This window comes from Desmodus rotundus, chromosome 5 (genome assembly GCF_022682495.2).
Source record: "Desmodus rotundus isolate HL8 chromosome 5, HLdesRot8A.1, whole genome shotgun sequence".
NCBI classification, from domain to species: domain Eukaryota; kingdom Metazoa; phylum Chordata; class Mammalia; order Chiroptera; family Phyllostomidae; genus Desmodus; species Desmodus rotundus.
This window is the reverse complement of record NC_071391.1, coordinates 48,558,782-48,575,222: the sequence shown is the minus strand read 5'-3', so window position 1 is coordinate 48,575,222 and position 16,441 is coordinate 48,558,782. Positions and strand designations below refer to the sequence as shown.

At 48.2% G+C, this 16,441-nt stretch overlaps 1 protein-coding gene, 2 non-coding genes and 1 pseudogene across 3 annotated transcripts; 1 reads left to right on the top strand and 3 right to left on the bottom strand.

Moving 5' to 3' along the window:
- Positions 1-4,694: 4,694 nt before the first annotated feature.
- RPS3 (ribosomal protein S3) lies at positions 4,695-10,179 on the bottom strand. Its single transcript, XM_053925442.1, has 7 exons — positions 10,066-10,179; positions 8,833-8,963; positions 8,494-8,587; positions 7,930-8,024; positions 5,913-6,100; positions 5,235-5,431; positions 4,695-4,767 (listed from the first exon to the last, which is right to left on the bottom strand). Exons 1-6 carry the CDS (start codon positions 10,093-10,095, stop codon positions 5,238-5,240), a joined length of 732 nt encoding a protein of 243 aa, XP_053781417.1. The 5' UTR covers positions 10,096-10,179; the 3' UTR covers positions 4,695-4,767; positions 5,235-5,237.
- LOC112316125 (small nucleolar RNA SNORD15) lies at positions 5,551-5,692 on the bottom strand. Its single transcript, XR_002975967.1, has one exon. It is a non-coding gene; the product is annotated as a small nucleolar RNA SNORD15 (small nucleolar RNA).
- On the bottom strand, positions 9,122-9,267 carry LOC112316127 (small nucleolar RNA SNORD15). Its single transcript, XR_002975969.1, has one exon. It is a non-coding gene; the product is annotated as a small nucleolar RNA SNORD15 (small nucleolar RNA).
- A 2,268-nt stretch (positions 10,180-12,447) lies between the features above and the next one.
- LOC112315904 (dihydrofolate reductase pseudogene) lies at positions 12,448-12,891 on the top strand (annotated as a pseudogene).
- The last annotated feature ends 3,550 nt before the right edge of the window (positions 12,892-16,441 follow it).

Here is a 16,441-nt window from a genome sequence, read left to right as displayed (position 1 = left end):
TGCATGTGAAATCGGGGTCCGTCACACAACTAAGTTCCAGCCTCACACACAGCAGCTGATGAGCACATCATTGCCTTCAAAGGACATTGCTCATTTGGGGTATATATACCTTCGAAACAAGGGAAATTTGAAATTGCTCATTTAATTCATATATATGTATGCATATACACATATGGCTTTACTGAGATGTAATCCACGTACCATAAAATTCACCCATTTGAAAAGTGTAACTCATTGTTTCTCAGTTTATTCAGGGCTGTGCTAATACTTGTGCTGGTCGTGGGGCAGGCGATGGCCACCATGAGGCAGGATGAGCCCACCCCAGCAGTGCTCCCCACTCGGTGGGCAAAGGCCCGCCTGCCCCTGGCTGGCTGCCATGGTCCACACAGGGCTGAGCGGCCGGGCTCCGTGGTCCCGTCTCAGCTGCAGCGCTGCTGGGGCTCCATCTCATTTGTGAATGTGAGGGTGTGCGATCAGGTGAGGTGTTCCCAACCTGGGGCTTTATGTCACTCACTCTCAAATCCAAAGTGGGGGTCTTGAGATATTCTAAATATTTTTCAAAGCCTCACAGAAATCACACATTCCCCTAAGATGTGTTGCATGGGTTTTAAAATCGCTGTAAGATGAGGTTAGTAATGGAATCCACCCATCACAGGGGTGTTGGGAAGATGAAATGGCACTGTCACAGCAGGTTCCGGGCACAGAACTACCTTCTCACCGTGGTCATGCTGTTATGAAGCTACAAATGTAACTTTAATAATAAATACAGAGATAGTTTGTTTTATAAATAACATCAAGCATCTGATGTCCCTGAGGAAGAGTTAAAAACTATCTTTGAGGCAGAAAATGTTGACTCCCAATAATACCTAAATGTTGAGTCATTTATACACAGCAACACAGGAGCTCAGCAACAACCACTAGACAAAACATGGCCCAGTGAAAGGCCAAGTTCACACCTGCCCAGCTGTGCTCACTTCCAGTAGAGACAGAAAGCATAGTCCCTGTGGTCAGGGATCTTAGAATTAGGATGGGGAGAATCCATTACTGTGAAGTTAGTTATTAATTTCCAAGGGAATATGCATAACTTAGTAGTAATAGTAGCAGCAGCTAGCACGCACCGAGCACTTGGTATGAAGTCAGGCCCTGAGTGTGCAAAGGACTCGTACACTCAGACGAGCAAAGGGAGGCAGACGTGCGCTCGTACTGCCGAGCTGTGGACTTGGTTTTGAATCCAGAGTCCGGCCTGAAGGCCTGGGCTCTTAACTGTTAAGGTCTCCAAGCAGGGATGACGTTAGGTTGTAAGTACTGACGAAGACACATGTATCAGCATTGGGCTCTCCTTTAACTCCCGCAACGGCTCCATGAGACAACCAAGGACCAGAACGGTCCAGTCCCAGAGAATCAGTGCTGGTGTCAGAATTTGAACCCAGGTTTCTAACTGCAAAACCCAGCTCCTTGAGTGCCCTTTGTAAAACACTCTGCCAAGAAGGGCATCCTTCCAACCTCCACATCCTGGCTGGCTTCCTCGCAGCCTTTACCTAACTTCCCAGCCAGGAGCGGACACTGGCAAGCTGGGGTGCGTGGCTGAAGTTCACCCCCTTTGGGAGTGTGGGTGAAACCATAGCTGCGAGATCTATCTGCAGACCGTCACTCTGCTGGGGGCTCCAGCAGCCTTTGCAGCGGTGTTTGCGAGCCCGGTTTCTGTGTGGAGGTGGGACACCCACCCCACCCCCCAAAACCCTTCCCCAGTTTTCCTCTGACCTCACTAGTTTGTCTTCTCCCCAGTTCTCCAGGCTGTTGCATGGTCCCCAGCCCTTGCTGGCCCTCTGGGCCTATTCCAAGTTCTCAGACTGCAGCAGGCATTCATTCCCTCCTTGCCTGACGGCTCAGTCAGCCCCCAGCACCTCTGAGGCCCGTCATCAGCTGCCACACATCCTAATGACCACAAGCTAACTCTTCAGGGCCCTCTGGTAGGAAGTCCATGAAAGGCTCCGGCACTGGCTCCCATACTGCCAACAGCCGCATTTCCACCAGTGGTCCCAGGGGCTGGTTCGCAAGTTTTGGCTGCCCAGCATAACACCTTGCCTATTCAGGGGAGGAGGCAATGCACGAATCCAGGCCTCGCCTCCATGATGAAAGCCAAAGGAGGTAGCTATCTTTCTCCTCACCTCTGACCACTGGGTCAGATACCAGGTTGTCAGTCAGTCAGATGCTCCTACCTGGAACCTTGAACCTTGAAGGAAGAGATGTAAGGAAAACAACAGACTAAACACCACTCACTGGGATAAACTGAGGGATGGTGGTGATATCCCGTGGCTATTAAGTGCTCAACGAAGCTCTCCATTTACCTGGTATGGTTTTCTAAAGTGAAGATTTAAAAAAACACCTCCCTCCCTTTCCTGATCTCAGTGATGGCTATACAGAGGTGTTTCCCATTCAAGCTGTACATTTAAATACTGATGGTTTGCATGTTTCTCTGCATATCAGCACAAACAGTCCCCAGCTGACAATGTTCAACTTGTGATCTTTTGACTTTATGCTGGTTCAGAGGCGACACCCATTCAGTGGAAATGACCTTGGATTTCAACCTCTCCAAGGCTAGTTACACGCGGTACCATGCCTGACGCCAGGCAAGACCGCCGAGCCACAGCTCCCGCGGCCCCGCAGTCACGAGGGTGAACCGACCCTCCGCAGTGCACGGTGTTGCCAGCATGTTTTGGATAGTTTTGTTTTCGCATCCATCATGTCTACAAAACGCCCGCCTGTGCCTACTGCTTCTGGTGAAGAGGAAGGAAATTACTCGAGGTGAAAACTCACGGTAATTGCCCAACTGTAAAATGTAAGCGTTCTGAGCACATTTAAGGCGAGCCGGGCTGATTTCATTAGGTTAGATACACTAAGGGCATTCCCCACTTCTAGAATTTTTGACTTACTGGTCTATCTGGATGGAACCCCATCGTAGGTCAAGGAACACGAGTACTTCAGTAGTTTTCTTCCCAAGCTGCTACTTCGGGGCACTTTCGTTACAGCACTACCTGCTGAGAACTTAACAGCACTGTTGAACCCCACAGACTAATTTCCAATTTTAGGGGACTGATGTTTGCACAAAACTCATTAGGGAAATAAGAAATTTGAGAGATCACCTAATGTAATACACAAACACCCGACTGGCTGAGTCAGGACCAGAAGCTAAGATCCCGCACGACCAGGACTGCCGTAACCCGTCGCCAGCACCCAGACCTTTGGATGCCCAAGTTAGTTGAACCAATTTCTGTGATTCCCTCACAACCGACTACCCAAATCCAGAAATACAGGAATAAAGCAGCTAGCAGTTCAAACGGTAAGTTCCTGTAAAACTGCATGACGCTAACAGCTTTAGCCACGAGGGATCAGTCAGTCTTATAAAGGGAACTACCTCTCCTACTGAGATGTGGCCTCAACTCCATCAATGCTGACAAAGTCAGGAAGATGTTAGTCTAGACAATGTCAGTATGACATCAAAGGTTCTTTCAAAAAGCGGGGGGATGCTCGGTGGATTGAGTGCCAGCAGGTGAATCAAACGGTAACTGGTTCAATTCCCGGTCAGGGCACGTGTCTGGGGTGTGGGCCAGGTCACCAGTTGGGGGTGTGCAAGAAGCAACCAATGTTTCTCCCTCTCAAAAACACTTCAAAATAGGAGATGAAACAGTAGACAATTAAAAAATGTCCTTTACTCCTGTGCTTTAGGCTCTTTACCACTGGCACAAACACCCTCTACACCTCACAGACGTGGAAGATTAGTAAGAGAGTCTGTGAGGCACAACCTGCAGAGCACGTGCAACCCGAAGTCCTGGGCCGGCCAAAGCCCGTGTTTTCTGTAAGACGGCTCTGGTAGGGCTCAGTGGTCTTTAACTACATTCAGAACAATTGTTAGATTGTATGGGGACAGCTGTCATACCAGTGGACATTGAAAAAACTTTTCAAAATCGGTGTTTTGTGCAGCCATTTTACCAATGAAGATGGAAGAAGATGCCCAACATTTTTGGCATATTATACTTCATTATTTCAAGAAAGGTAAAAACGCAACTGAAACTTAAAAAAAGTTGTGACTGATTGAATGTGTCAAAAATGGTTTGCCAAGTTTCTCGGTACTATTGACATTTTGGCCAAATAATTCTTTGCTGTGGGCTGTCTTACACATTGGAAGATGTAAAGCAGCACCCCCGGCCTCTATCCTCCAGAAGCCAATATAGTGGGAGATGGCCGACATACTCAAAATATCCAAATCAATACAGTTATTAATGAAAATGAAAAATACATCTTTTATTTTACAGAAAAAGTGTATTTTTGGCCAACCCATTATAATGGCCAGTGTATTTATTTTCTATGTGCAATGTAAATTTCCTTAAACATGAAGAAAATTGTCTTAAATAAACACGTCCCTCTTCTAAACCCACAGCACTGAACTATGGAGGAGTTAATCAAGGTGCTATTGGGCCTCATCATCACCACTGAACCCTGACAGGGTAACTCTGTGGCCAGCTCTGCTTGGGTCCTCCTGTTCTGGCCCTCGTCTCAAAGTACAGTTGAAGCCAAGAGGATTTCGGGAAAGCACAGAAACACCGTGAGCTAGCCAGCCCTGGAAGTCATTCGGTAAGCTCTGATGGGTGACACGACCCTCATTCTAAATACCGGATGTGTCATCAGGCCATGCATCTTTTAAAAAGCTTTTATTAAAGGTCTTTATAGAGCAACATCCAGGCTCCAGATCCAGCTGCCAGCGAGACCCTAAAACCAAACAAAGCACAACTGTAAGAACAGAAATTTTATCTGAGTATCAGGTTCTTTCATTTACCAAGTGAGCACACACACTGCCCCGTAGGGTTTGCGTGAAAATAACCACAAAGAACACTTAGGGAAAAAAAACAAGTGTTCTGTTTTAAAGGGGTTGCCGAAGGATGATAGCTAATTACTAGCAAGAGTGCAGTGAAATTTGAGTAAATAAGAAGACAATAAAGGAAAATTTCTATTTCAAATACTGTAGTAAAACATAGAAATTTAAGAGACCAAGGCCAAACACCCCACCCCCCAACAGAATCCTGAGTTAAAAGGCCCTGGCTCCAACCGGCATTTTCCCATGTAAATTAAGTATAATCCAATTATTATTTGCAAAAGCTTACCCGTGTGCAATGCAAGTAATAACAGGGAGACAGAAACAGGGCCCTATTCCACCTAAGAGGCTGCCAGAGACGTACCTGTTACGCTGTGGGCACTGGCTGGGGCATGGCAGGTGGCTCTGGCTTCCCACCCTTCTGTTCCGAGATGGGGGTGGTGGGCAGTATCTCATCTTTGGGTTCCACAATGCTCACGTGGTCAGGCAGGGGCTTCTTGGGGCCTATCTTCCCGCTTGGGTCCCAAGGAAGCATGATCTTCACTTTGATGCCCAGCACACCTGGAGTGCAGTTAGAAGCATGGTTAGGATCCACCTGTGGTTTCACTGGCCCCCACTACACAACAGGACAGGGCACCGGAAGAGAACAGCAAGTGACTCAAGTACCCCAGGATCTGGCCCCTTCTCAGACAAATGCCTCTAATCAATCAATGAACAGGACACTTTTGCAAAAGGACGCACGCAGTGCCACAGAACATGGCACTGACAAGGACCAAGAGCAGGATGTGCCCTTTCTGACTCGTCATCGTGTCATCACCGAAGGGCAGCCAGGTGGCTGAGACAAGGATAAACCGACTCTCAGATCTGACTGATACCAACAATTCCCTTCTTACAGTGCAGTGCAGCTAATCAATAAACCCACGAGCACTAACATGCTCCGCCACCCCAAGATGAACGCCCCACACACTGAGGTGTGCGTGCAGAACCGCATCTATGCACCAAGGCCCTTTGCCCTACGAGCTCCCGTCGGGCATCTGCTCACCCTGCCGAAGCAGCACGTGGCGCACGGCAGTGTCAACATAGTAGTTAACAGGGTCGCCGCTGTGGATCATCAGGCCATCGACAAACTTCATGGACTTAGCCCTCTGTCCTCGGAGCTTCCCAGACACCACGACCTCGCAGCCTTTGGCCCCACTCTCCATGATGAACCGCAGCACGCCATAGCAGGCCCTTTGGGAGAAGGAAAGATAGATGTTCATTTGTGTTATCACCAAACACAGGATCACCCAACCCAATCCCATCTTAAAAAAAATAAAACAGTCCTCGCCAGTGCAGCTCAGTTGGTTGGGCATCATCCCACAAGCCAAAGGGTTGCCAGTTCGATTCTTAGTCAGGGCACATGCCTGGGTTGCGGGGCTCGGTCCCCGTTTGGGGCACAAATGGGAGCGCAACCAACTGATATTTCTCTCCCTCTCTTTAGTCTGCACTGTTTTCAATGCAGGGGTGTCCAACCTGCGGCCCAGGATGGCTATGATTGTGGCCCAACACAAAATCGTAAATTTACCTTAAAGCCTTTTCCCCCCTACTCATCCGTTTTCGTTAGTGTTTGTGTATTTAACGTGTGGCCCAGAGATACCAAAAGGTCAGACACCGCTGCTCTGGCCCCAAGCCTGGGCCCTATACCTAGCCAAGTAAATTGGAAATGTGGGGAGCTAGGTGTGGTGATGCTTGGAATAAGCATTTTCTAAAAGAACGTTAACAAAACAAATAAACACTCCCCAGGCAATTCTAATGTGCAACCGAAGTTGAGCCCCACACTCAAACTAATGCTTATCAAGTTGACCACCGCCCATCACTCCGGAGCTAGCCTTTCCCAGTCCGGTCCAGCTCTGCCAACTCAGGACTCTGAGCGGGGCAAGCAATGAGTAAGAACCCAGAAGTACCCCCGTCACTATGCGACCCCTTTACTGAAACATTTCACAACCTCCAGAAATCATGTTCGTTAGGTACCCTAGCCACCAATTTAGGTTCCTAGCTGCCTTGACTATTAGAATGCTGGAAAAACATTTCTAGTTCTATAAAATTGACAGTAAGCCTTAAAGTGTGATGCCCCAACTCATTCATTAGTTTACACCTGGGAGATACTGACTGGAGCTAGCCGCCACTCTCAACAGGAAGGCAGAGTAAGACCTGCCAGCTGGCTGCAGACCTTTCACGTGGTCCCATCTGACCCTACAAACACGGAGCGGTGTAATGACCGCCATTTAGAGACAGACGCCCAAGAGTCAGAGAAGTCCAGCAAGTAGCTCAGGTCTCAGAACTTCCAAGCCAACCTTCAGTGTGTGCAAAAGTCCCCTAGAGGGCTGAAGACACACCAGCTGGGCCACGCTCCCCCTTTCTAAGCCAGTGGGTCTAGGGAGGAGACTGAGAATTTTTCCTAGCAAGTCCTCAGATGATGGCAGTGATGCCGGCCCAGGGACCAAACTTTTGAGAATCACTTTTTGTAAGTGGTGGAGCTGGCACTGAAACCAGGGGCGGTCTTCTACATGTCCTCTCCTACCCACTCCAGCGTCGGCCTGCCGACAGCACAGCCCTTCCTCCTCTGAAAAACCTCCGGGCTCTGCTTCAGGGCCAGCCCAACCTCCCGAAGTCCTCCACAGCCCATCACTCCTCACACTACTACCTAAACACAGCTTACAAAGACAAACGCCCAGATTTTAAACTCCCTTCCAACTGCACAGTTTCTTCTCCTTAATATTCCCCGGGTGAGTCACCCCACGATGCAGCTGAGTGACTTAGCCCTGGCCTCGCTTCCCCGAGTTCTTTTTCAGTCTCACCCCCAAAGCACTTGGAACAGTTCTCCGTTATAACACTGACCAGTTCTTAAAAACTTGCTTCTTTACTGCTCTTTCCTGCTAGACTGCCAGTTCGACAAGGACGTGGATGCAAAGTATCTTAGTGTCAAACCCCTCAGAGACTGGCAGAGCCTGCCACGCAGCGGGAGCTCAACAGACACGGGAGGCACACCACAGTCTGACCCACAGAAAAGGGACACTCACCTGCGCACAGCAAGGCCTCCGAGGAGTTTGTAGCGCAGAGACTCTGCCTGGGCAATGGCACACAGCCCTCTCGTGGCCACCTTTTCAGCATACAGCTGTAAGAAAGAAACAAGGTACATCCTTAAACTTGTTACCTCCACCATGGTTTTCGAATAAAACCCAGCACATTCACCAGGTACCCACGCACTGCCCTATGTATCACTGTGGCACCCCCGAAGTACTAAAGCACTTCTGCTCCTCACAGCCAGCCCACACCCAGCAGCGTGGGCTGCCTCGCTCCTCACTGCCCTCCCATCCCCAGCTCCTCCTACAGCCACACAGGGAGAGTGGCGGGGCAGCCAACTCAGCCTGCGTAGTAGCACCACATCCAAGGTGATGGTGAAGTCCCTTAACAATCAGAACCGAGCAGACACGAGAACTCCAACAAAATACCAGTCCACTTGTAACACCCACTGACCGTGAATGTATAACTAAGCCTTCGGCGCGACGAGGGTTCTAGAAGCACCACCCTGAAGCGCTATTTCCAGTCCACAGCAATGCCTGGCGCTGGCCAGCACCACTCACCTCTACGCTGCCCTCAGGGAAGCCGAACCTCTTCTGAACCACCGCAGTCAACTCCCGGATCCGGCGGCCCTTCTCGCCGAGAACGTTCTGTGTCCTGGGGAGAGTGAAAAGTGACAGTCCATAGCTCTCACAAAACTCCACGTCACTTCAAGTCTTGCACATGTGTAGCAGTAAAACCTCATTCATCAGACAAGAACTAGCTAGATTGAAAAATGCAGTTTTAAAAAACCGACTGCATTCCCCAAGGCCAAACTCACTGGTTGTCCCCTTATGCTTCCAGACTAACCCACCTTAAGTATGTCACAGCTACAGGTGACGGCAAGGAAAATGAGTTCTTACCTGGTGGCCAAAATAATAATTTCTGTCCTGGTTGGCGTGACTCGGACTTCAACTCCAGAGTAGCCATCCTCAGCCAGTTCTCGAGTGAGAAACTCGTTCAGTTCGGCTTTGAAGATGCCATCTGCAACAAACTAACCAAAAAATAAAATTCAAAGTGAGGACACGGGTGCAGGCTCACTTTCCCCTGCCTCGTCTTTCAGCCAATGCATCCCTCATCCAAACTCAACACCTCCAGCGAAGGACCCGTCAGCGATCACGTCACCCTTGTTCCAACAGGAACGTGGCAGACCCTTCTCAGACAAATGCCTCTAGGTCATCGTCTGGTGGTCGTTTTCCCCAGGGCCCTGAAAACGGTGCCGCAGGACGCAGCACCGAGTAGGGGCCACCTGGACAATCACACCTCCAGTCAGACTCGTCATCATCTCTTCACTGAAGGGTCTTTAAGGCTGCCATTTAGATGAACACACGCTACACAAAAACTGTTCAAGTCACCAATGTAAGCAGCCTCACCGTGGACTCGGCGGGAAGAGTCCCAGCCGTATCACCTCGGCCTTACTTGATGTACTTGTCTGAGACAGCTGGCAAATCACAAAAGCGTGTAAGTTTTTCTTTAACACGGATGTATGCATACAAAAATGGCCAAAGCAAACAGACCTGAGAGTCCTTTCCCGTGCAAAAGTGGAAAGTTAAACTCGAGGAAGCGTTCCTCCCAGGCTCCCTCCCTCCGCTAGCCCACGGCTCTTCCTTGGGCTCTGGATGGAGCAATAAACTGTCAGCAGCCTGTCCCGTTAAGGCCTTGAGGATCGGAAGGCTGCACCCGGGCACGACTTGTAAGAAGGCAAGAATACGCTGCTACCGCCCCTCCCGAAGCCACGGTGTTCCGATCTGGCTCGGCTCACGCTCTCAAAAACCAACACGTTTGCTGGCTTCATTTGTTGACCAAGAAATGCTCACAAGCGCCACGCTTTCTCCGGGGCAGGAGAGGCGCCGGGTGGTCATCTCTGCACTCCGCCTGGAACCGGCAGAAATCGTCTTCCTTTGCCCTCCACATTGGGCTCGCCGGCCTCGGGGCCCCTACTCAATCCACCGCCATCCGCGGCCCGAGGGCATGCCTCGCGGCCCAGGCCACTTCCAGGGGCAGGGCACGGAGCTGCGGGACGCGCGACGGCACCTCGAGAAGCTCCAGAGCCGCAAGGCACTGCAATCCCCAGGATCCGAGCCCCAACATCTCACCTTCCTCTTCTTGGAAATTTGCACAGCCATCTTTACGCTCTGCGCTGCCAAAAGGAAAGGAAGTGGCTCCCGGGCGGAAGTAGGTATAAAGGGCGCCGAGCGATCACGAAGCACTGCGCGACTTCCACGCCTGTGGCGCCCTTGGGAAATGTAGTTTTCATGTTGAGGAAGGCGTTCCGGGAAGGAGAAGAGCAATGGCGACACCTCCTGGAGGAAACAAGGAAGGGAACAGATCCATCAGATATTGGGAATTGCAGGGCAGCTTAGAATCCAGTTCTCAGTACTGCAGTCTAAAAACGAACACCGTGAGGCGCAGAGATGAAAATCCCAAGTATACACTCAGAGCAACTTAGTTTAACGAGCACGGAACCCTGGTCCCTACACTCTACACTGTAATGAGAACTGACTGAAAATCCTCAGCGAAATCCATTTAGTTGCCCAGCTCTTTATGTTTTCATTTCCTCCGTTCCAACTGATATCTACAATTTGTTAAGCATTCTAGGGACTGTTCCATGTCCTTTATATTATAAACTAATTCACCCCTACCTCGCTTTCATAAAGTCTGTTACAACTCGTGAGCAACAAAGTACTGGCTCAGGGGCTCACGATTCTTTTTCAATGAAAAAAAAATTTCCCCATACATTTTACTGTGAAAATGTTCGAGCGTACAGAAAAGTTGAAAGAATTGTGCAGTGCACACCCATCTATGCTTCACCCAGGTGCTGCAGTGAACATTTGTGCTATGTCTGCTTTGTCACACATCTATCCATCCCTCTATCCCCAGCCAATGCGTCTTTTGGTACATTTCAAAGTAAGTTGCAGACATCAGTACACTGCACCCCTGAACACTTCAACTGTTTTATGTTAAATTTGGATAATTTGCCTGCATTTAAAATTAGGAGATATCTCTATAAAACTATTTTAGCTTATTCTGTAAAAATATACAAAGATCTCCAAAAAATTAAGTAAAAGGAAAGAGAAATATATAGAAAGATCTGGCAAAATACCAGGCTCACATTTCCTCATGACTGCATTCTCTTCCTTGTCAGATGACAAAGGACTTTCCCAGGTGCCGCAGTCCCTGGCAGCTTCACTCATTCCTTGTCTGGCCCTACAAGACATTTGTGCTTTTCCGCAGCACTAAATTAACAGTTCGCATGCAAAGATCTGTGCTATAATCATGGAATTAACAGAGCTCTGTGGAGAGCTGAGCAGAGGGACCAAGGAAGACGAAAAGAAGTGCGTGAACCAAAGAGACAGATAGGCCGTGGACTTGACATATCTGGATGGATTGAGCTTGAAGGGAGCTGAGAATGATGCCCAGGTTTCTGACTCCAGTGGTGGATGCTTAGTGACAACCCTCACTGAGATGTCACTGAGATGAGGAAGCCAGGGACAGTTTTTTTCTTATTGCGTTATTTCCCTCTGTTCTTTGCTCCCCTCTTCACTGAGCTCCATGGCCTGTTAATTCATTGGTGCCAGGCTGCTAAAATCCCTACCCTGCTGAATCTGCCTACCTGACTCTGCTATACCCCCACTGGGGGGGGGGGTAGGTACTGCAGAAGAGCACCTGGCTTTGCATGCTGTGGTCAGAATACTTCCTCATTCAGTTATTCTCCCGATTCTCCCACAGTGCCCATTATCATCTTTGTCAAGTCAGAACCTCCCCTTCATTTTCAGCAGTCAACCTCCCTCCTAACTTATTGCCCCCCGAATAGACTGTACAGGTGAGAACTGCCTCTGACCTATCCTGTGACTGTTTGTTTCCCTGCCCATCCTTCTCTTTTCCCCTCCCTGCTCTCGAAAGAGACCCTCTTCTCGCCCAAGGTCAGTGTTCCCTGTGTATTCTAGTTCTAGTTTAGTTCTGTTCCCTTGAGAACTTGCTCTAGCAATCACGCCCTCCCTTTCCAATGATACTCTCCATTACTGGCTCTTTTCTTCCCTATCACTCATGTTAAATATGTCCGTTCCTCCAGGGTCATGACTCTCTTAGTTGCTCCTAGTTGTAGAATAAATTCTAAAAGAATTTCTTTTGCTGCTTTTGTATTTATTGCTATAGGACTCACACTTCTGATACCCCTACTTACAATACAAACAACATCCAGAGTATGGAAGGCTGTGAGAAAAGGAGCATCCTCACCCTGTAGGTGGGGTGTGAACTGGGCTTCTTTTTGGGGGAACAGCTTGATGGTAACACCACAATTTAAAATACAGATCCATAAAACCTTGTAGCCTGCAAGCTCCGAGGGTTTTAGTGCCACCGTCACGGTCCGTCCCCTAAACTGCATCGTCATTGTGCCCCAGAACACGGGCATTGGGAAGCACAGAGACCTACTTTGGCCCCGGATCAGGAATGAACTCAAGTATTTCCGAAGAATGACCACAACCACTTCAGCAGAAGGTAAACAGAATTTGGTGATTATGGGTAGGAAGACCCGGTTCTCCATTCCGGGTCGAGAAGAATTGACCTTTAAAGGAGAGGATTAATGTAGTCTTCAGTAGAGAACTCAAGGAACCTTCAAAAGGAGCTCATTTTCTTGCCAGAAGTCTGGATGATGCCTTATTGAGGAACCAGAATTAACAAATAAAGTGGACGTGGTTTGGATAATGGGAGGCAGTTCTGTTTATAAGGAAGCCATGAACAAGCCAGGCCATCTTAGACTATTTGTGACAAGGATCATGCAGGAATTTGAAAGTGACACATTTTTTCCAGAAATTGATTTGGAGAGACACAAACTTCTCCCAGAAAACCCAGGTGTTCTTCCTGATGTCCAGGAGGAGAAAGGCATTAAATTCAAATTCGAAGTATATGAAAGGAACAATTAATATGAAGGTGTTTTCTGACTCAGGTTGGTCCCCAACCCGTCCAAACAATTACTGTATTTAACATTAGGAAAATACACTTCTGCCCTAGCTGGTGTGGCTCAGTGGATAGAGCACCAACCTGTGAACCAAAGGATCCCCAGTTCGATTCCCAGTCAGGGCACATGCGTTGCAGGCCAGGTCCCCAGTAGAGGGTGTGTGAGAGGCAACCACACATTGATTTTTCTATCCCTCTCTGTCTCCCTCCCTTCCCCTCTCTCTAAAAATAAATAAATAAATAAATCTTTTTTAAAAAAATAGAAAAAATAAAATAAAATATAGATCCCCTTTGGCCCAGCAAATACATCCCTTTTTATCTACTCCAGAAAAACACCTACGCAAATATGCAAGAAAGTGGATGCAAGAGTGCTCATTACAGCACTATTAGGGGTAGTGAAAAAATAAAGAACAACCCCAGAGCCCCTCAGCAGAGCAGTGGTTGTGGAATATTACGTAGTGATTAAAAAGAATGATGTGGACACGCAAAGAGCACCAAGAAATATCGCTACGTGACAAAGCCTAGCTGCAGAACAACATGGGCTGTATAATATTTTTTAAAAGATTTTATTTATTTTTAGACAGAGGACAAGGGAGGGAAAAAGAGAGGGAGGGAAACATCAATGCGTGGTTGCCTCTCATATGCCCCCACCAGGGACCTGGCCTGCAACCCAGGCATGTTCCCTGACTGGGAATCAAACCTGCAACCCTTTGGTTCGCAGGCTGGCACTCAATTCACTGAGCCACACCAGCCAGGGCTGGGCTGTGTAATATTGATGTACAATAAAATAAGACATACATGCCTGTAAATGCACAGAAGGATAAATACCCAACTGATAGATAACTAACTTCTGGGAATGGAGCAGTATTGGGGAGGTTAAGGGGCAAGCTACTTTATTGCTCAACTTTTTTAAATAATAAAAATATATTCACATATTACTTGTGAAATCGAAAATGAATGAAAAGGGAAAAAACGCAAGGGCCTCATTTCTGATCATGCGGCCACTTGTGAAACAGTGTGAACGGCCCAGCCTCTAACACCAAATCTCATAACCCTACCTTCTGAAAGCGCAGGCTGGAGAAAAGTTGACTCTCTTCGCCAGACTGTGCATCCCTGTTTGACAAGGCGGCCACGGCCTCACAGGGCTGTTGGGCGCCTGGAAGGTGGCTGGTCCCCGTGGAGAACTGCTCTGTGTGTAAAATACAAACCAGATTCCAAAATAAAAGAAAAGAGTACCTCAATAATTTTTATATTGATTGCATGTTAAAACAATAACATTTAGATATATTGAGCTAAATACAATATGCTATTAAGTTCACCTTTTCATTTTCATTTTTTTTTCATGTGGCTACCAGAAAATTTAGAATTCCATATGCGGCTTGTATTTCTGTGGGGCAGTGCTGTTGGGTCTTTCTTTCTTTTTTGTTTAAAAAAGATTTTATTTATTTATTTTTAGAGAGAGGGGAAGGGAGAAAGAAGGAGAGGGATAGAAACATCCACAGCCCCCAACCGGGCCCACAACGTTCCCGATGGGGAATCGAATCAGCAACCTTTTGACGTGTGGGGTGAGACACAGCAGTCGGGGCAGGGCTGTGATCTTTCAACCACAGAAGTCAATGGTGCCTTACTTCTCTTTGTTTTCATGAGATTTGGCACAGTGATTGGCAGAGAGAGGGCACTTAGTTACTGTTTAAAGGCTTATTGAACAAAAGACACTTTATAAGGAGTGTGACGAATCTGTTCCCTGTTTGCCTGGGACCCTGGGAAACTCGGAGCTGGGTTTCCCGGTCATTTGAGTTCCTGGGGCCCCACCCTGGCCCGGGGGTAAAGGAGGCCTGTCCTGTGGAATTCAGAATTGTTTCTAGAGCCCTGGAGCCTGGAAAGTGAGATCACGACAGCCTCCTGGTCCACATAAACACCCTTCCTCCTCCAGAAACTGAGGCCGAAGTGGTCCAGTGGACGAGTAGAGGTGAACTTAGCGAGATCAACCATTTAACCTTATTTAGGTCCTTCCGAGAAAACAGCCTGTGTGGCCACTGGATCCCCAGTGTACTGGGATATAGTTTTCACTCCCTGCCTCTGGGGCCAGACAAAATGCTTCTCAGATCAAATGATGCTTTGGAGAAACTCTAGCTGTTTCTCATTCGACAAAACTTTTCCAAGCATCTGTTCAGTGTGGCTTAGTGTTGAAGGTCACAGACGTGAGCCAGTCAGCCTGAGTTCATATCCCTGGTCTGGTTGTGTGACCTTGCTCTGTGACCTTGGTGGAGTTTTCTCTGTACAAACTATCTCTTCTGTAAAACGGATGAAAATAATTAATTAACCCACCCCATGGGATGGCTGTGAGATTAAATGAATTAAAGTAGGCAGAGAGCTTAACACACAGTAAGGCATCTGGAGCAGAGTAAGTGCTCAGTTAGCGTTTGTTTTCTTGCTTGGACCTGCTGCCTGTGCCAGGTGCTGGGGACGCACATTAATTTGACCCAGGAGCTCAGATCTGGGAGTGAGGGGTGGGGATACAGATAATAAGTGTGATAAGTGTCACGCGATGATAGGGACAATAGAGCACTGAGGAGGGCAGGGTGTTGGAAAAGGTGTCACAGAGCTCCAATCCTTGATCTGAGCTCACAAGACACCAGGTGTTTGCCAGGTCAGCTGACACATCAGCAGAATGGAGGGGCCGAAATCTTTAGGAGCTTAAGAAGAACTCCCTTCCCACAATCTAAAAAAAATAAATAAATAAAAAATTCAAAATATAAAATACATTCAAATGATTAAAAAAGTGAAATACATGAATAAAAACATTGAAAAGGATATAGAAGCAAGCAAGAACAACTGTTCTGGTTAAGCCATGTAAATATTTTGGGGCGCACTTTCCAGATCTCTCCTTAAGCAACGAGATACCCCGTAATGGACAGATGTGCACCTGCAGAGTCACACAAATGGGGTCACCACAGTGCACGGGCACCATGGAGGAGGCTGGTGCCACATCAGGAGGGTGCCGAGGGAGGGGACAGAGGCAGGGGCAGTGGGGAAATATGGAGCCAGCTCAACCTGTCTCACACCCCAGTGTGCCACTGACAAGCTTGGTGATCTCAGGCAAGTCACTTAACATGGAAAATGTTCACAAAATGGGACAGAGTATCATCGCTTTTAGTGCAAATCAACAACTTGTCATTTAGGTTACATTCATCTTCGGTGACTTTGGCTAGGGTGAGTCGCCTCACCCAGTACTACCCAATGCGAACACACGGGCTCTGACCTCTGCTCTTTGCGGATGGACACACACCGGGCACGATTGGACCACAAGCAAAACCACACTACTATAATGTACAGGGCAGAGAAAGCGTCCTTAAAGGAAGATGTGGGAATAATTGGGCCGGAGATGAGGCTGTTGAAGCAGAAAGCTGTGGCCAAGGGAGAGGAAAAGGGCAGGGAGTTCCTACACCATCAGCCTTCCTCCTGGAGTGTGGGATCAGGGTCTGATCTGGGGAGGTGGGGCCCAAGACCAGCTGG